This window comes from Eptesicus fuscus, chromosome 4, assembly GCF_027574615.1.
Source record: "Eptesicus fuscus isolate TK198812 chromosome 4, DD_ASM_mEF_20220401, whole genome shotgun sequence".
Taxonomy (NCBI): domain Eukaryota; kingdom Metazoa; phylum Chordata; class Mammalia; order Chiroptera; family Vespertilionidae; genus Eptesicus; species Eptesicus fuscus.
Window position 1 is genome coordinate 70,344,207 of NC_072476.1, and position 20,675 is coordinate 70,364,881.

A 20,675-nucleotide genomic window follows, 5' to 3' on the forward strand; every position below is an offset into this window, starting at 1 on the left:
AACTTGAATTCTAGAAGCAATTTACAGAATAATAGAACAACACTATTTTAGAGTTTTAAAACCTTTTTTATTAGGAAATGTACTGCTTATTCAGAAAAATACAGGAACATTAAATGTAAAGCTTACCGAGTTATTGTAAAGTGGACCCCCATCTAATCACCATCCTGGTCAACCAATGAGAGCTTGACAGCCCCACAGAATTTTAGTCACAAAGCTCTCCTTTCCCTCCAATGTGACCATATGATTTTTATGGTAATCATACCTTTGCTTTTAAAAAAGTTTTACTGCTTAAATAATAGCCTAAATACTAGTTCAGTTTTGTCTGTTTTTTAACTTTATATGACTGGAATCATATATTATTCTTTTTGGCTTCTTTTGCTCAACTTTGAGACTCATGGGAACTGTGCAGCTCTATTCATTTTTAGTGTTCTACAGCACTCCATTGTAGGACACACCACATTTTAGGAATATACCACAACTGTCTGTCCATCAGTGCATGGGCATTTATGTATTTTGGTTGTTGGCTATTATGAAGAAAGCTGCTATAAGCATTCTTACAGATGTCTCCTGGTTCAAGTATATACATATTTCAACTAGGTCGCAGGGTAAGCATACATCCAACTTTTGTAGCTAATGCCTAGCAGTTTTCCAATAGTTAGACCATTTATACTACCACTAGTAGTGTATGAAAGTTCCCATTTTCTTCAAAATCCTTGATAATACTTGAAACTGTCAATCGTTTCAATTTTAACCATTCTTCAAAGTGTAATGGTATCTCATTTTGTTTTAATTATGTTCTCCTTGTTACAATTGAGGTAGACTGTTTTTTGGTATGCACATTAGTCATTTGGATTTCTTTTATGAATTGCCTATTCAAGATGTGGGATTTTATCCTAAGTCAATGGAAAGCAACTGGAGGGCGTTATGCAGGGGAGTGAGCCAGGATCCCACTACTTTGTCTGTGGATGCAGAGGAAGTTGGAAGGAGACAAGAGTGGCAGTGAAAAGGTCAGTTAAGCGACTAGTGTGGTAGTCTAGCTGTGATGAAGGTGCTCTGGGTCAGACGGCAGTAAGAGACAGAAAAAGCAGTGGATATGTCAGAGGTAAACTGGAATTCAGCTTGATAGGACTAGATGAAGATTCAATGGGGAGGGTGAGGGTGAGGGTGAGGGTGAGCAAGGCAGCAAGGATCACTTCCAGGTTCTAAATTGCAGAACTGAATGAATTGTGAAAGATGTGTAAAGCTGAGGAGGAGTGGATCAAGGGAACCATTTTTTATATGTTCTATCTGAGATAGGTAAGAGGCATCCGAATGATGAGATCACCAGGCAGCTGAACACACAAGAGACCAAGAGTTCTGAGAAGAGGTGTAAGCCGGAAAAAAAATTTAAAAAGTCAAATTGGGCATTGTCACGACACAAAGGTCATTTAAAGACATGGGAGAGAGAGAGGCTGGTTAGGAAGCGCTCACTGAGCACTAGTTGGACCTCACAGGGCTAATAGTGAAGGTGAAGGTGCTATGGGGAGTAAGGGAGGGATTTTAAAGCAAAGCTCTCTGCCACTTAAGAGTTGTTAACATGGACAATTTAGTATCTAACCCCCTTCCCTTTTCTTTAAAAAAAATATATTTTATTGATTTCAGAGAGGAAGGGAGAGGGAGATAGAAACATCAATGATGAGAATCACTGATTGGCTGCCTCCTGCACACCCTACATGGGGGATCGAGCCAACAACCTGGGCATGTGTCCTGATCGGGAATCAAACCAGTGACCTCCTGGTTCACAGGTCGACGTGCAACCACTGAGCTACGTTGGCCGGGCCTAACCCCTTTTCTTGTACCTCAAATGGTTAATCTTTGTATAATTGTGAAGATTAAATCAGATTCTGTAATTTTTCCTTTTGCATCTTAACTTTTTTATTCCCTTTCTTTCAATGTTCTGATTAAGAATTTTGACACACAGGGAGGGCCAGATACATTGCCACCTGCTTTCCAAATTAACACTCAATGGACAGACTTTTGATGGTGTTGAGATAAGAGAAGCATTTCAGACAGACAGGTGTGCCAGTGGAAAGACATATGAGATGAGCATGTAGAACTGAGGTCCTAGGGGAAAGGCCTGGAAGAGACCTATGTCCCCACAGAAAGCCTTGTAGCATGTTTTCCTTAGGCAGCATGGAGGCAGGAAGTCCTGGACTCTACTGAATGTACAGCAGAGCCTGGCCTTGGGTATTAGTGACAGGGAGGAATCCGAGATCAGAAAGCAGCTCAGTGGCCTGAGTATATGGAGTCGGTCACAGCAATCGCCAAGAGCAAATGGAGGCAGGTGAGAGAAGTTGGGAAAGGCCTGGAAGAGACCTATGTCCCCACAGAAAGCCTTGTAGCATGTTTTCCTTAGGCAGCATGGAGGCAGGAAGTCCTGGACTCTACTGAATGTACAGCAGAGCCTGGCCTTGGGTATTAGTGACAGGGAGGAATCCGAGATCAGAAAGCAGCTCAGTGGCCTGAGTATATGGAGTCGGTCACAGCAATCGCCAAGAGCAAATGGAGGCAGGTGAGAGAAGTTGGAGGCTGCTGCGACTGGAGATGGATCTGTATGAACTCGGTAGGAGAATAATAGGTCATCAGCCTATTAGAAGTTAAGCAGTTGACAAATAGGTTTAGAGAAAGATGAGCAAGAACACTTGTAAATGACTAAGATTATTAGTGTAGATATCTGGAGAAAATGCTAATAACAGTGAAGGAGAACCAAGTTTCTGGTGTGCAACAAAGCTGTGGGGTCTTTGTGGAAAAGGTATCCCTGGGCAGAGGGACAGAGCGCTGGGGAAATATGGTTAAATGTCATTACCCATCAGTAGCTGTCCAAATGTGATGGAATAGAGGGATTTTTGCACCAAAGATTTTTTAAAAAATATATTTTTATTGATTTCAGAGAGGAAGGGAGAAGGGAGAGAAATATCAATGATGAGAGAGAATCATTGATCGGCTGCCTCCTGCACACCCCCTACTGGGGATTGAGCCCACAACCCGGGCATGTGCCCTTGACTGGAATCGAACCTGGGACCCTTCAGTCCACAGGCTGACACTCTATCCACTGAGCCAAACCAGCTAGTGCTGCACCAAAGATTTTTAAGCCTCTCCCAAAGGGCTTCCTGTAGCAAATAATTCATCAGGTTTCAACCAGCTTATAGAAACTCAGCAAGGTCAGGATAAGCAACAAGGCCACAAAGAGTAAGGAATTCCAGTCAGGCCTAGATGTTCAGGAGGTTTTCACTTGCCTTAGGAAAGATGGCTAACCTCACAGAGAAGTCCACCCAATAAACCCGTCCCAAGCCAATAGCACCATGATTTTCAGAAGGGTGAACTAGATACTAGGAGTCTTCTGAAGTACTGTTGAGAGTGTATTAATGTATCTAAGTTTAATTCAAGAGGCAGAAGGTGATATTCTATCAGTATGGCTAACATTCCTATCACGTCCATTTTATGGAAAAACTAGTAATCAAAACCCTCTGGTTAGTTGCTGATATATCTGTAGAGAGAATACATGGAAGTAAGGCCCTACCTGGGAGAAATTTCTCACTTAATACAGAATCCTGAAGCTGGAAAGTCCTAAAGTTTATCCTGTTCAGCCCATCGTTTTGTAAATGAGGACTTGGGGGAAAAGTAGGGCTTGGCAGCATCTGGGACCTCAGTCCATTGAAGGACGCCTTCCTTAGACCTGTGTGTGTGCTGGGGGCTTCATCAAGTCAGCGTTGGGTAAGAGTAGGTGCTGGGACCCAGTTAAGCTAGTCCTATATTTTAAAAAAATATATTTTATTGATTTTTTACAGAGAGGAAGAGAGGGATAGAGAGTTAGAAACATCGATGAGAGAGAAACATCGATGAGCTGCCTCTTGCACACCCCCTACTGGGGATGTGCCCGCAACCAAGGTACATGCCCTTGACCAGAATCGAACCTGGGACCCTTGAGTCCGCAGGCCGACGCTCTATCCACTGAGCCAAACTGGTTTCGGCAAGCTAGTCCTATATTTAATCATAAAGCCAATAATCTCCCCTCATTAGATGAACACAAATTGACTGCTAACATGAAAGGCATTTAAAGACCTTCCAATGTTGGAAGTCATTCTTTCCAAACTATGTGGATAGTTACAGAGATGACATGAATAAGGCTGGTACTAGTACAGATAAAGCTGCCATGAAAATATTTCATAATAAATAGTAGTCGGGAAGAGCCAGAAGTATAGGGGTAAACAGTCTCTGAATCCTGACCAACATAACAGGTGTCTAACTTGCTGTGCTCCTTCTATTTGAAATGAAGTGACAGTATCTCCCACCAATGTTAAACAAAGTGAGGTAAATGCAATAAATATATTTTATTAAAGAAAAAATGGAATATTGTTAAGCACCAAAACTGTATGTTGTTACATTGCATGTACAAGAAGAGAAAGGTGATTGCAATACTTGGTGTACAAGTACTTAACTCTGAAGTCATGAGTGTAAAAAACATGAAATACAAAGCAATACAATAATTACAATGCAGAAAAGTTGCACTAAAGAGCAAAAGGCAACAGTCAAAACAATTATTGGAGATTTCAGAGTATTGCTATAAATGCCTGCTTAAGTTTTTTCTTTGTACTTTTAATACTTTAGGATGTTAATTTAGCATACTTAAGTATTGTAAATTTGCAAGAGTTGGCATTTACAATACACTGTGCACACTGCCCATGTAATGTGAGGGTGTTAAAACCATCCTTAAAAGCTAAGCACAATGTGCTAGTGTTTTGCTTCTACCATTACAATATTGCACAAAGCTAGTAAATGGTGAATCAGTTTGCTATTAAAATTTTCATTTGACCGGAAAGGCTAAAAAACATGTCAGTTTCATTAGCCCTAATGGGCTTTACTCATGCAAAATGATCTGTGGCCTTCAATTTTTCATAAACTACATATTATGGTTTCAACCTTGGCAATACATACAGTACAATGAGAAATTCAGTGACACAGTGAGGATTCTGTCCAAGTTGAAGAAGTCAGAAGTCACTATATGGGTTATATTGGCTACTCCTTTTGGTTAACAGATGAAGGGAAAATGCCATCTGTGATTATGGAGACTTCTTAAAACCAATTTAATTAGTATTGGGAAAAGCTAGAATAACTTGTTATATACTCTTTGAATAGTTGACCACAGAACATGCAAGAAAAAAACAAAACACCAAAACTTCCCTTGTTAAAACTGAACTCTATAACCAATACCTGTACCTTTTGTACATGTCTAAATATCATTTTCCATGGTCCTTCCTTAACTCCCCAAAATAAGCCAATCTTAATTATACCTGACTTTAAAAAACACACAAAAACTTTCCCCTAACCCTCAAAACCAATGTTTGAGATTCAGTGTGAAATAACATTGATAAAGTATTTAATATGTCAATCTCAGAGGTATTTTCTGTACATTCACCTTACAGTGTCCTAATAAATGCATGGAGAAGGGGAGAAACGTTTATAAATTTGGAATTCAATTAAAATTTCTCAAATGCCAAGCTATACATTTACCATGGGCAAAAGAGAACATTTCCAAATGAATATGTCTTCGATATAATTCAGTGGACAAACATTTAACACACACAATCCAGACTCCCTTACCTTTAAAAAGCCTCTTTTTACATACATGATAGTTTAGGCAGCAATATAAACTCATTTTTTGTAGGAAAACTTTTAAATTAGCCTATAATTATAGGATAAAAAATGCCATTGCTTCATTTTACAAAGCAATTGAGCAGAGATTTTTTAAATGTGCTTTAACTAAAGAGCACTCTGCAGCAAAGTTCAGACACAACTACTGAATTGTTCAGTAGCCTAAATAAATGCAGCATGCTCCCACAGTAAGGTGCTTCTACTTCCCTCCCTCTCTGCCATCGGAAACAAGTCCTGCTGGTCAATCCTCTACATTAAGCATAGTTCTTCTATGTTAAGCAGTAAACGGGGAATAAAATCTATTTAAAATGCACATTTAACTTTATATTATTTAAATTCAGTGCAAGAATTAGGCAAAACTTAAGGTTTCTGCTTTCACTATCTAATGGTTGCACATTAACAACGAGTCTGCCACAGTTTTTAAATGTTTTACATCTGTTCAAAAATTTTTTTTACAAATAACACGGTAAAGTATATGAAATTTCAACTCCCTGATAAGGCCTTTAAGGACCCATTAGTACTTTACAGGTTGGTATCTGATGTTAAGTGCATAATAATGAAATTATAAAGATTAAAAAAAACACACCTTGTATTTAGTGAAAGAAAAAACTTTTCTTAGGCTAAAAGCATTCCATACTCAGTGAATGTAATTAAAAATGGAGTCTCAGGGAATGTATAAAGTTAAATTGTGTTAATTGTATACTGGTCCCATCCCAGAGAGAATGCTCCCCATTTATTTTTGTTCCACTAATAAAAGAATTTCAATTCTTAGTGTCTGCTATGGCCAAAGTATGCTTTACAAAAGTGGTCACGCCATGTTACCAAATATTGCTACATAGTTCAGCTTTGTAAAAACCAAGGCCCCCCCCATCCTATAAAATAAAAGGGTAATATGCAAATCGACCGTACAGCGGAACGACCGGTCGCTATGATGCGCACTGACCACCAGGGGGAGCGTTAGTTCAGCCAGAAACCCAGAAGCCGGGCTCACGGCTGGCGAGCACAGTGGCGGTGGTGGGAGCCTCTCCCGCCTCCATGGCAGTGCTAAGGATGTCTAACTGCCTGCTTAGGCCTGCTCCCCATGGGGAGCGGGCTCGTGCACTGGGCCTCTAGTAACATAAAAGTGCTGAAATTTTTCTACGGTTTCATATAAGAAAAGCCCCACAGTCCCACTATGGAAATACTACACCTGTTCAAGTGTCATAGTCGTGTCTAAAAGTCTATTTAAAAATGCATTTTATAGAAATGTTTAAGTTTCACAATGAAGAATTAAGGAATGATTGCTTTTATGCTGCTCACAAACTCAATAAGCCTATAAAATATTCATCAAGTAAGCAAGACAGTTGCTTATCTTTTAAAAATCTTTTTTAGCCAGACATTTTTTCATATTGCTACAATATAGTACCATTGGGATTTTAAATCATTAGGAATACCTTTTCTATACATTCCACACTGGTTATATATACATAATTTTAGTTGCATTAGTAGAAGAAATAGTTAACATTGACATTTAGGTGAGCGGTAAGTAATACTGTTCTCAAAACATCCCCCAGATCACCTCCTACTTGTTTCCCTATTTTAAATATATAGTAGTTGAGATTAGATTAGTAAATTAACTTCTAAACTGATTCAGCATAAGCAAGCAGTTGTTTGCAGATTCTTATATATCGAAATGATACATTAACAGAAATATAGCTGTCAAATATTTTAAACTATATAAATAGTACAGGCAAGTTTGGAAGTGGAAATGTGATCTATAAGTACCATCATAACTAAAATATATACAAATGAAATACTAAGGCCCAAGGTGCTCATCTTACTGGGGCAAGAAAAAAAAGAATTTAACCATGTCAACGTTATTCCTGTTGGGGTCTAAAACTGCTTTAAAATTAAAACGAGGATTCAACTGGTCAACTCATCTTGATAGACAAGCCGGTCGTAGTTATTTTAAATTTTAATATTATTTGTGAGAACTCTTAAAGGTTGATGACCTGCAGTAACATGCAATTTTATGGAAGCAGAAATCTGAATCTCCAAGGGAAGTGAGTGTGTTAGAGAAAGTTATTTACCAGAGAATGAGCACAGCTGGCTGCTCTAACCTACTCATCTTCAAGTGTGAGATAATCTTCATGGAGATCACAGGACCCTTGGAATTGCAGCTGTAACACCTAATGGGTAGCAATTCCCTCTAGACATATGAGAGTTCTAGTGCTTTTGCTGTTAATTTAACATTGCATCCTCCTGTATTTTTCTAAATGTCAATGAATGAATTATTCTCAAGGAAATAACACTTTAATGTGACAAAGGTGTGAGCATTTTCTTCTTCTCCGGAATATTGATTCATTGGAGGGCTTTTACACTGGGACTGCTTTCTGAGTCTAGGTCAGATAATTGCCTCATAAGAAATAAAAGTCTTTTTTGGTACTTTGGTCCTCCCTTCAGATAAAGGCCAAGATCTGTCTTATACAGAATTACTTTACCGAGTACTGTACTGAGTCCAACATATCTATCTTCATTTAAGCCCATAGCAGTCCAGCTGAGAACACATAATGGCTCCATTCATATAAACGCACCCTTTAGGACTCCATTATAGCAAAACAGGCACCTAGAGCTACATACATGTTTAATTTAGTGACAATAACAAAGGCTCTATCCAAAAACTCCACTCAAAGCATGTGAGGATAGTGAAATGCCAGCTAAGGAGGCTTTTCTGCTTGTCTAATTTCTTCTGCATATCTGTAGAGCACTTTTTTTTCACTGTGGAGCATAAAAATAAAAACTTAAATGGTACATGATAAAAAGACATGATAAATAGGAATCTGCATTCCTATTATAGAATCCTGATTTTTGATTCTTAATAGGAAAGTCATGTTGAATTACAGTAATCAAGCAATAGTTCAAACAAAAAGACCAAAAATAATTTGAATTATCAAATTACAAAGTATTGCTTCTCATAAACAAAGCTGCACATAATATTCAAACTATTATAAATTCACAATTATGAAGAGCTATTTAAAAGCATGGAAATTTTTACTTCAAAAACTTACAAAGTGTAAGAGTGTGTGGTCTTCTAAAAATATGCCATGTTAAATGTATCATATTGTGGTAAACACATAACTAGATGTATCTCCATAGTTTTGTATCTTTCCAGATATTGTTGAACATCTTTATGAAAATTCCTTTGGAGATAAGTAATGTGAAAATTTTCATCATCTGATTTTCTTTCAATTCCTGTCCAATGGCTATCAGGATAAACTTCTTTTTCAGAGTGTCACACTATTTATATAAGCTGATATGGAAGCAGCTCTGTAATTTTCAAGCAGATGACTATTCAGTGCCCTGAAAAATGGATTTCAAAGCAGTCCCAATACAGCTTACAGTAGACGCCTGTCCACCCAGTGCTCTTCCAACTCACAGCAACCCCTAGCTCTACTGGCCACTGTAAGGGTGTAAGTGGTGGACAGGAGGGGAAGATGGTAAAAAAATGGGCATCTCTCTGAAGGCCTTTTCTTCACTGTAGTCGGAAACATTGCACACCTAAAACTCATGTTAACCACCATCTATTGGAATGACTGAAAAGTAATAACTTGCCAATTGTGCTTCCTTTTTTCACACCACTGAGCCAATACACTTTGGATCTAATGGAATCCAATTCTGGAACCAAGTGCTTAAAATTTGTTTTTCAAAAGAATATGAATCGGTCTTCAACCGCAGGTATTTTTTTCTTTTTCGTGAGTCACCTGTTTACAAACGAAATAACAGTGTATTAAAAAAAGAATGACCTATTAAAGGTAGTATGTATATATGCTCCCTCATAACTTTAGCAATATCCAGAATGAACACTGATGACTTTTCCTTATAAATGGCCATTTATACAGACAGTTAAAAAAAAAAAAAAAGGATATGCTTGTATTCAAAAGCAATAAAAATGAAAAAACTTACATATGGGTTTTGATCACTGTTAAAAGGTTGTATGTTAGATTCGCTTTCATTTTTACTTCTTTTAACGTAACATTTTATGACAATACAAAAAGGAAAAATATAATCTAAAAATATTTGCCTAATAAACTGACAGCATAAGAACTATTACATTTTTAAAATTCACTAGGGAGCAATTTTTGTTAGATTGCCATTTAGAGGACGGGATTAGTACTGGTCTTTAAATGGGTGCTTTACAAACAAAGACTTTGTAAAATTCAAAATAGTTGTGTTTGAGATCTATGAGCTTACCTATGGCACAGGAACACTTATATAAAAGTTCTGGTACTTATCAGATAAAAGCTCACATGAACAGAATATAACTTACTTTTTTATAGTTCTGTGTTATCTAACACTGTAGCTACATGTGCCTATTGAGCACTTAAAATGAGGCGAGTGTGACTGAGAAAATGAATTTTTAATTTGATTTAAATATGAAGTGGTAGAAAATATTTTTTCTACTAAATACAATTTCGTTGTTTTGATAGGACATTTCACTTTAACCATTGAATATTTAGCATCCAGATTGAGATGTACTATGTTGTAGTTTATACTAATAAGTATAAAATACACAGTGGATTTTGAAAACTCAGTACAAAAAAATGTAAATTGTGTTGTATATTTTTTTTTATATTGAAAACATGTTGAAAGATACTATTTTGGATATAGCATGTAAAATAAAGTATTAGTAAAATCAGTTTCACCCATTCTTTTCTACTTTCTTTAAGTATAACTAGAACTTTTAAAATCCTATGTCAGGCTCACATTGTATTTCTATTGGACAGAGTCATTATAGTTACTTCATAAGTTTAAGAAGGACCTCACAGGGCCTTAGCTGGTTTGGCTCAGTGGATAGAGCAGTGATGGGCAACCTTTTGAGCTTGGTGTGTCAAACTTCGCCAAAAAACTGAGCATAACTCGGGTAGTGTGTCACTTTGAGGAAAAAACGAACTCCAAGACTCTAGTCGCAAACGTTTCATCCTCAGAAGCAGCAAATGTTTCATCCTCAGCATGCGGCCACGTGTCATCAGAAATGGCTACGCGTGTCAGTGCTGACACGCATGTCATAGGTTCGCCATCACTGGGATAGAGTGTGGGCCTGCGGACTGACAGGTCCCGTGTTCAATTCCAGTCAAAGGCACATGCCTAGGTTGCGGGCTTGATCCCCAGTGGGGGGCAAGCAGAAGGCAGCCAATCAATGATTCTCTCTCAACACTGATGTTTCTCTCTCTCTCCCCCGCTCCCCTCCTCTCTGAAATCAATAATATATATATAAAGAAGGACCTCACAGGAAACAAATTAGAAACTGAATAAAGCCTATATAACTATATGTACTTCCTTATGTTTAGAAATACCCTTCAAGGACACTGTTACCTATAGCGATCTCTGGGAAGAGTTTTTAGAGGAGGACGAGGTAGAACAGGGACCTTCACTTTTTACTTCATGAATTTTTGAGGAATTAGCTCTTCAAAGATGTAATCACATTAATGATTTAAAAGCTCTAAGAATGAAGCCAATTAATAACAGGAAATACAAATTACAGCCTTTTTAGCTATCTGTGGAGAAGTATCTAAAGGATTTAAAAATGATTTCCCAAGCCCACACACAGGCAGTGAAATGGAGCTCTTTCATCAATGCCAGCTCAATCGGTGGAGCATACAGCTAATCTACAGATTGCTTCTGGTGTAGGATATACTGCCTTTTAAAATTAGCTTTGCAGCTACCTGAGCTCATACATTTTGTGGAACTATTTTATTGTTTCTCTCAACATTATACTACATATACCAGTCATAAAAAAAATCATTCAAAAAGAGAAAAGTTTTAGGCAATTTTCAAAGTGGCATTTATCCTGGACATCAGAAATAAGGCCAAATTAGCAGCCAAAAGCTATAAATTACAGACACTTTAATGCAGGAAATACTGTTGCAGTATCTGTGTTGGGCAGGATCTGGTAGGATGGGAAGACGACAAACAGTGATGGGCTGGCGTGAGTAGCTGCTGGGGGGCTATGTACCCTGCCTGGGCCACTGCAGGCAACTGTAATAAAAGGACTAAACATACTCATTCTATGAAGGCCCACCTGAGGGATTAACCAATCAATACTAAGATGGTAGTTTCAGGCATAGGCTTAGCAGCTCACCAAGAAGCTATAAGCAGGAGACAGGCAATAAAAATAGGTAGCAAGCACTGTAATGTGAAAGACAATAAATATCCAGTGTCAAAAAGATTCCCTGTCAAGACACACCCGAGTCTCTAGACACATTCATACACCAAGTAGATACACTGATAATATTTATATCCTTCTGCAAAGCATAGTACACATATACTAGTTATGTACAAGCACAAATGGTTTGGAATTGTTTTGGGATCCATAATCAGTAAGTCACACAGAGTGACTGTTAATTAGGACCTCTATAAATAAGGCCCTTGGAAAAAAGGTTACCAAAAGCCCAAAACCCACAGCAGGACCATGGTATTCTGGTATGTTGGCTCAAGCACATTAAAGGTAACACACAACCACTTAAGAGAAATGTGATTCCCCCCCCCATCCATTTTGTTAAATTACTGATCTGTGCAGATGCTGCTGGAGAGATGTGGAACCAGTAAAATTGCTTTTAGTAATATTTGATATCCAAAATAGTATCTTCGAACATGTAATCAATCTAAAAATTAATGACAGTTTGTTTGTTTTGTATTAAATCTTCAAAATCCAGATGTATTCCTGCATATGCATCAGAACTACTTGGTCAGTATCCTGGGGAGTGAAGGCCAGGAATATTGCCCTTTTAATAAGCTTTCCAGGTAATTCTTATAATCAAACATGTTTAAGAATAGTTGTGCTGATGTGCCCTAGCAGGTTTGGCTCAGTGGCTAGAGCGTTGGTTGGCCTGCAGACTAAAGGGTCCCAGGTTCGATTCCAGTCAAGGGCACGTACCTTGGTTGCAGGCTCCTCCTGGAGGCAACCAATTAATGTGTTTCTCTCACATCGATGTTTCTCTCTGTCTTTCCCTCTCTCTTCCACTCTCCCTAAAAATCAATGGAAAAATATCCTCGGGTGAGGAGTAACAACAACAAAAAGAATAACTGTGCTGATGAATATGTTTATTCTTTACTCCCTCCAGGACTATGAGTCTCCCCCTTTTGGTGAATGGTGTGAAGCTGTATACTATTTAACTTATATGTTATCGTTACTGATTCTATATATTTAACATAATTTATAATTACATTACTTTATAATTACCTTATTAAAATGTACTGGAGTATAACTCTCTATTACCCTGGTAGAATGCCAAATGTGTAACCAATACCCATAGGGGTACTCAATAAGATATTATATATGTAATTTTTATATTTATTATGTTAACTGCAATTTTAATTAAACAATGCAGTAACTATAATAAGCCTAAAAATGATTAACCTCAGTTTTAAAGGCTTAGAAAGCTAAATAATCAGATAACACAATTACTTTTCTAGAATGATCTTTACAGGCAGCTAATAAAACATCAAAATTCAATATGCATACATTTGTAATAAAAATGCTTCAGTTAGAAAAGCCCTTTTCTGTTTTGAAAGACTTTCTTGGTATCAGATAAGACTATCCTCTTTACTTGGGATATGACTGTACTGCCATATAAAAAACATTTACGTAGCAGTATCTTTGAAAAGTGCTTTCCTATTAAGTTTTTAGAAATTACAGAAATAAAATCTGAAGTTTACAAATTTATGACCCAACTATAATTGGCCTGTATAATAAATAATAAACCTCAGGCTCAATATAAGAGACCTCATCATCATCCAATATAAAAGCTGTGTTACCAACGCTACTGAAGAAAGTAAGACCATTTACTTGTTAGTTTTCCCAGTCTGTGCAAGGCAAGGCCTCCTCTTCATCCTCCGACTCAGGGGATGCTTCTTTGATTCTCCTAAGAGCTTCATGGATGCTCCGTGTGAGAGGGTCTGTGTCAGGCAGAAGTGTGAAGGATTCTCTCAAAACTTCCTTCTGTACTTTCTTCAATTTTACCCCCTTCCTTATTTGTGCCAAGATATTATTACTATCATCTTCATCAGGAAAAGGAGGCAGAGTTCGTTGTTCAACCTTTTTCAGATGAAAACTACCACGTTTCAAGGAAGCTAACACCTCATCCATGGGTGAGCTCACTTTAGAAAATGAAAGAAAACAATTGTAGTTAGGATAACACATAAAGTCAAACTACTACAACCTCTATAGACTGTAGGACTTGATAGCCCATGACACTGGAAACACCATCTACAAAATAGCCCATGCACTGTGAACAGAAGGTTCCAAAGCACAGGGCATCCTAATTACACATACTAAAAAGAAATTCCAAGACTCAATTCCATGTCAGGTATTATTGGTATTCCTATCATTTCCCATGTGAGAGAAGGGAACAGATTGGGAGCTAGGAGGTGGTCTTTAGTACTATGATGGGTGAGACTTCTGAAGGATTTCCATAATGCACCAGCCCAACCTGAATTCAGAAATGACTGGGTTATACATTTAATTTTCAAAAATTAATTTTGGTTCATTATAGTGATTATACTTTGCATTTAGTTGTTTTACACATGAAATTCTACTTGGATTAAGGTAAAAAATATTTTACAGGATAGTCTTTCTGATTAAAATATAATATGCAAAATGTTCTAAATAATATTCTATGCAAGCTAAAGCTCCTTGAGGGCCAAGATTATTATCTGTTCTTTTAAAAAAATAGCTTTAACACATAATATGACATGCAAGAAATTATACATATTACTCCTTATTCTTCTTTGATTCTTTATATGAAGAGTATTCCAAGATCCTCAATAAACACGTGACCAAATGTTACTGTCCTGCCAATGCCACCCTAGTGTGATAGTTCTGACCAAGTAACTTAAGCTTTCCAATGTGAATACCTTTCATGTATTTCCCAGGTTTAAAATCACTTTCTTACACAAAAGGAGCTGCCTACTATGTATTACCAAATAGATCAAGTATCACTTTAGAAGATTTATTTTTAAAAATATGCCCAACAGCTAAAGGTACACACTGCTATGTCTGTAGGAATTTGTCGATATGGGTTGGTGAGAATTCTGCCCTGCTGTGATCTTGAAAACCTATTTGCTATGAAATAATGTCCAGAAATAAAATAATGTATTAAGCTTTGTAAGATCCTATGAAATAAAAAGTCCTTTGATTATGCCTCACTTTTTCAACATATGAACATGAAAAGATCTCTTTAACTTACCTCTCCTTCTCTGCAAACCTTCAGCAGTCTTTTTGAGCTTCTTCCTGGCACTGACCAGCTGGCTGCTATCAAAGAGATGTGCTGAAGGGGCACTCGCAGATTTAGGGATCCTCTTCTCGTTCCCCTCCACTCTAGGCAGACCTTTCTCCAGAATCTCTGGGATGTTGTCCTTAGCAACAGGCAGAGGTGGTGGCGGTGGAGGCGGGGGAGGAGGAGGTGGTGGAGGAGGTGGTGTTGGAGGAAGAGGTGGCGGGAGTGGATCTGTGGTAACAGAACCTGGTTCAAGGTCAATATTATTCAAAAGTGAAAGAGAAACAGTGGGGCACAGTTCCGAGGTAACACCACTGAGAGGTAATGAAGTGGCTTCAAGTTGTACTAATGAAGTATCTTCAAGTTGTATGAGGCTTTGGGCTTCTGCTGTCTGTGATGACCCAAGCTTGCCTCTTCCGTTCTGCACCTCTTCACTTTTCTCTTCTGTCTGCAGTGCTCCTGGCACAGAGTTGCATTGGTCCTCGCAGGGCACAGGACTGGCGGCACTTCTTGCATGAGCCAGTCGCAATCTGCTTGATTTAAATATAACTTGGCCAGGGTACCTCTAAAAAACAGAAGTTATCATAACTGGTTAAATTACGTTAAAACAATTTATGAACAAATGGCTAGCTATTCTCTCTCTCAAGTGAAAGATGTTCTTTTGGAGCTTTTGTAATTTTCAGGGAAATTTTTGTAATACAGTTATACAGAAAACCAGAATACCAAAGTGTAGTAACTCTCAAACAGTTATCACCAAACTTTTTTTTTAAGTATTTTTAAAAAATATTTTATTGATTTTTTACAGAGAGGAAGGCAGAGGGATAGAGAGTTAGAAACATCGATGAGAGAGAAACATCGATCAGCTGCCTCCTGCACACCTCCTACTTGGGATGTGCCTGCAACCAAGGTACATGCCCTTGACCAGAATCTAACCTGGGACCTTTCAGTCCACAGGCTGACGCTCTATCCACTGAGCCAAACCGGTTAGGGCTATCACCAAACTCTTTAACATTTGCTCAACATCAAATCCTTTATCAAGATCTTGTAATCCTCTTATAGACTTAAGCAACTATTCAAAATTACCACTATTAAAAAAAGGTCTTTACTGAATAAAATTATGAATTTAAACAAAAAAAATAATAAGAAGAATGCAAATTACACAACATAAATGATGTAAAACATATATACGCAGAAAGCTAAGGGATTACTAGTCTCTTACATTTATTTTCAAATGCTTACAGATGAAATTTTTGGGAGTACTGACAGACGTAACAACTCTCATTCTATATTTTTACTGTAGTGAAACCTAGCATTAATGCATTTGCTTAACTCAAGGCTTAACACCCTTTTCACTATAAGACTAATAGGACTTTACCAAAAGCTTCCGACAGTGGAAGTAAGGTTCCTGAGCAACTTTACCAACTAAAACCATTCAGCTTAAGCACAGTTCGAAGGAAATATTTAGCTGCTGTGATGTCAGTGTCGAGTCATGGGTTCACCTGGAAAGAAAACTGCTGAAGCATTTCCCATGTATGCTGATCTACTCTCTAATTCTGTCACTGATCATTTCCATAGATTACTACCATAGGTTGGTGTATGTTGAATCAATAACAAGTTGATGCTTGAAATGGAGAGTTGGCTGTAAACTAATTACCTTATAATTAGTTTATAATTCAAGGGGAATCCAGGCTTCCCCGTGGCCTTGCCCATTCCTCTTATACTAGACTGAAGTGGTAGCCAAGGGTCACAGGATATTAATTCTGGAAACAACCGGAGGAAAGGTAGCCATGCAATCAAAACTTAATTACTTTCTAAACAACAAAGGGAAAGCCAAGTTTTTCTCATACAAAGAAATCTTATAATAGTAGTGTGTATGTAACAATGAAAAACAAAACAGTGACTGTACTTTTATTACCTGTTTAAAAGTTCGAAGTCTATCCAGCGTTCTCTGTCTTTCTTGACTAACCCAAGCACTTTTTCTTTCTTCTTCATCATGTAATTTCTCTCTCTTCTGGTAAAAAAATGAATAGTAATTCAATTATGATGTTTCCCATTTCTTTTTATCATTAATAGGAAAAAAGAACAGAGTTCTCCCAGTATGTCAGGTGGGTAACCCCAAAGAATGACGCATTAAACAAAATGTTTTATGGCATGAAGTACTATCTGTTTTTAACAAATTATCATTTTAAAATTCACAGTGGCAAAAATAATACTATTTTATTTTTTAATTTACTCCCAATTAAAGAATTTTATTCTGTAAAATAGAATAAAATCTCTGAACTAAAAAATGTTTCATTTTTGTGGCTCTGGCTTAAACAATTTTAGTATGAAATACTTATAGTTGTTAATTCTGCTAACTCAAACAGTGGACCTTAAAATAGATCAGTAAACACTTGGTCAGTAATTTAGATATTACACATTAGGTCAACCAATATAACCAGCAGTTAGAAAAAAATAAAAGTAGTTCCAGCATTATACATAAATCATTTGCTTTACTATCATAACTTATAGCTGGCAGTTATTTGTACAAAAATTTAAAAATTTTCTCGTATTGTTGAATCAACTAAAAGTGATCTAATTAAGTCTCATTTGGCAGAATAAATATTAAATAAATGAACACGCTTTCTAGATAAGCAAATGGGTTATGAAACTTTATTTTTCTGCTTTGTTTTAAAAAAATTGGAGCTACTTCCCACAAGACCAGATAATTTCACATGGAGGTATGATGGTGGTTCCAGTGTGTCATTAATCTGTCTTTCTTCCATTTGTCTGCTGACCTTTACAAATTTTATCATCCATTATTCTCTTATTCTATTGCTTCTCTCTTCTTTCCCACCAGCTTTATCCTGGACAATATAATTTCTAATGAGACTTACTTGCTACATTTGCCTTAGATGATTATATCAAAATCTAAAGGATGACTTGAATCTTCAAACTAAAAGTGTACATGAAGTTTCAGGAAACCCTCATGCACAATGCTCAACTGGTAACATTACTAGACTTCTACAGATATCCAGGCAGAAAACTCAGGAAAAGAGAAGTTGTGGTGGGGAGTACTTACTGGATGGTAACAGAAGGTAACCAAAGTGGGTGCCTGATAATATTCTGTTTATCAATCTGGGTGCTGGTTATATAGGTATGTTCATTTTGTGAAAATTCTTCAAGTCACGTACTTATGAGTTGTACACTTTTCTGTATGTATACTATATATGTATTATGCTTCAAAAAAGTAATAAAGGATTTTTATAACAAAGCATTTTTTTAAAGAAAATGAGGACAATGATTAGTCAGGGCACATATCAAAGCATGGAAGAAGTAGGTAGTATTAAAAAAAAGCCATCGTGAGCAAAATAATTGAAAAGGTTCTGATCAATTTCTATAAACTACAGCTTAAAAGCATTCCATGTGTACTTTCTTGAAGTGAAATTCATGAGTTATGAGTGTAGTTACATAAAACAAGAATGCAATTTTTAATGGGAAGGATTGACTTGTTTTCTGACCACCATTTCCTTCCCTTACTCAATTTGTCTCTGATCTTGGAAAAAAAAAGTAATAAGCAAGTAATTTTACACTTTTCACTATTCTGTTTTACAGCTTACTACCAAATATTAAACTTCCTTATGCTTACTTACATATTTAATTTGCAAAGATTTCTAGAAGAAAATTTTGAAACAACAAGGCTAAAATCTAGGGATCTACATTTTAAACAATCTACCATCGAAGAGATTTTGATGGAGAGCTTTAGAACTAGCTCTGAAAAACAATGATTTATCCTGATCTAAGCCAACTTTCATTTTCCTCTATCTATGCATGTTAAAGATGACTAAATGGTTAAACAATTCATTCTCCCACAATGAGATGTTCTACCCAAAGCTGGTATTAGGCAAATGGTATTATGTAGATGACATTTATCTTTGAGATTTCCCAAGTATAAATCTCCTAATTTTTACTCTTTTCCCCATAATACTCTTTGAGAAAGGATTTAATATTCATTCTAAAAGTAATTAGTTATTCCATCCACCAAAGTTTTAGCATTTTATCAGAAGCCAAAATCTTCATGTACTAAGAACAAATTCTCAGGAACCTCAACAACAAGCTGACAGTGCAGGTACTCATGGTGATAATAGGGGGCAATCTCATACACCTATTTTGCTGACCCATTGTCTAACCTTCCTTGGAAACCAGTGACCCAGGAAAATAGTAATGAAATATAGAAGTACTCTAATTCATTTAACTATTTCTAGATTCTAAGAAAAAGACGAAACATATAGTATATTAGCATTTCTACTGTTTAATGAAATATAAACCACTGTAGTTGACTAACCTAAGACATGTCTGAAAAGACAACTATCAGAATAATATACTGCAGACATGAGGTACAGAAATGCTGGGAATGGAAGGTTTTGTAAAAGTGAATTAATGATCTGAGCACACTACAAATAGAGGAGAACTTCCTCAACTTGACAGACAACACTCACAAAAACCCCTACAACTTGCCCTGGCTGGTGTAGCTCAAATGGTTGGAGCATCGTCCTGTATATCAAAAGGGTGCAGGTACGATTCCCTGTTAGGGCATGTGCCTGGGTTGCAGGTTTGACCCCTGGTTAGGGGGCAGCTGATCAAGGCTCTCTCTCCCATTGATGTTTCTCTCCCACCCACTTTCCTCTCTCTAAGATCAGTGAGCATATCCTCGGGTGAGGACTTAAAAAAAACAACATAAACCTTACAGCTAATATCATACTTAATGGTTAGAAACTAGAAGCTTTCTTGTTAAGATCAGGAAAAAACAAAGCTGTCCCTTCTGATCAATCCTTTTCAACGTTGTATTGGTAGTCCTAGCTAATGCAATAAAAAAAGCAAATAAAAGGTATAGACTGGAACAGAAGAAACTGTCTGTACTTGCAGAGAACATTGTCATAGTAGAAAACTTGAAGGAACCGAACCAAAAAGAAAAAAAAAGAAAGAAAACTAGAACTAACAAGTCAATATAGCAAAGTTGCAGGATACAAGGTTGACATATAGAAGTCAACTGCTTTCCAATCTACCAACAAAGCACAACTGGAGCCTGAAATTAAAAACTAGTTACATTACCACACACACACACACACACACAAAAAGAAAGAAAAAGAAAAAAAAGATAAATTTAGGTACAAAATAATGAGATCTTTACAAGATCTATATGAAGTAAACTACAAAACTCATAAAAAATCAAAGAACTAAGTAAATGGAGATATATTCCTTTTTCATGGATAGGAAGACTCAATATTGTTGAATTGTCAATTGTTCCAAATTTGATTTACACTTCTACACATTCAATGCTATCTTAATCAAAACTCCAGCTGCTTACTTTATGGTTACTGACAAGCGGATTCTAAAGTTTCTTTAGAGGCAAAAGACTTACATTAATGGAACAATAGAGGGCTCAAAAATAGAACCACATAAGTATAACTAACTGATCTTTTAAAAAGGAGCAAAGGCAATTCAATGGAGAATGGACAGTTTTTTTCAACAAATGGTGCTAGAACTAGACAGCCACATGCAAAAAAGAAAAAAATATTTAGCCACAGACCTTACACCTTCCAAAGTAACTCAAATAGTAACTCAAAATGGAAGACAAGACTTCCCTGGCCAGGAGGCTCAGTTGGTTGGAGTGTCATCCTGTACACCAAAAGGTTTTAGATTTGATTCCCAGTTAGGGCACATACCTAGGTTTTGAGTTCAAGCCCCAGT

General features: G+C 36.9%; 1 protein-coding gene across 1 annotated transcript in view; it reads right to left on the reverse strand.

Annotated features, from left to right (window-relative positions):
- Positions 1-4,351: 4,351 nt before the first annotated feature.
- The window catches only part of JMY (junction mediating and regulatory protein, p53 cofactor), an 81,278-nt gene continuing 64,954 nt past the window's right edge, over positions 4,352-20,675 (reverse strand). The window contains exons 8-11 of the mRNA XM_008161975.3: positions 16,861-16,956; positions 14,916-15,510; positions 13,517-13,827; positions 4,352-9,431 (exon numbers count right to left, since the gene is read on the reverse strand). Coding sequence (XP_008160197.2) covers positions 13,520-13,827; positions 14,916-15,510; positions 16,861-16,956 — 999 coding nt within the window. The 3' untranslated portion in view covers positions 4,352-9,431; positions 13,517-13,519. The remainder of the gene's footprint in view (positions 9,432-13,516; positions 13,828-14,915; positions 15,511-16,860; positions 16,957-20,675) is intronic.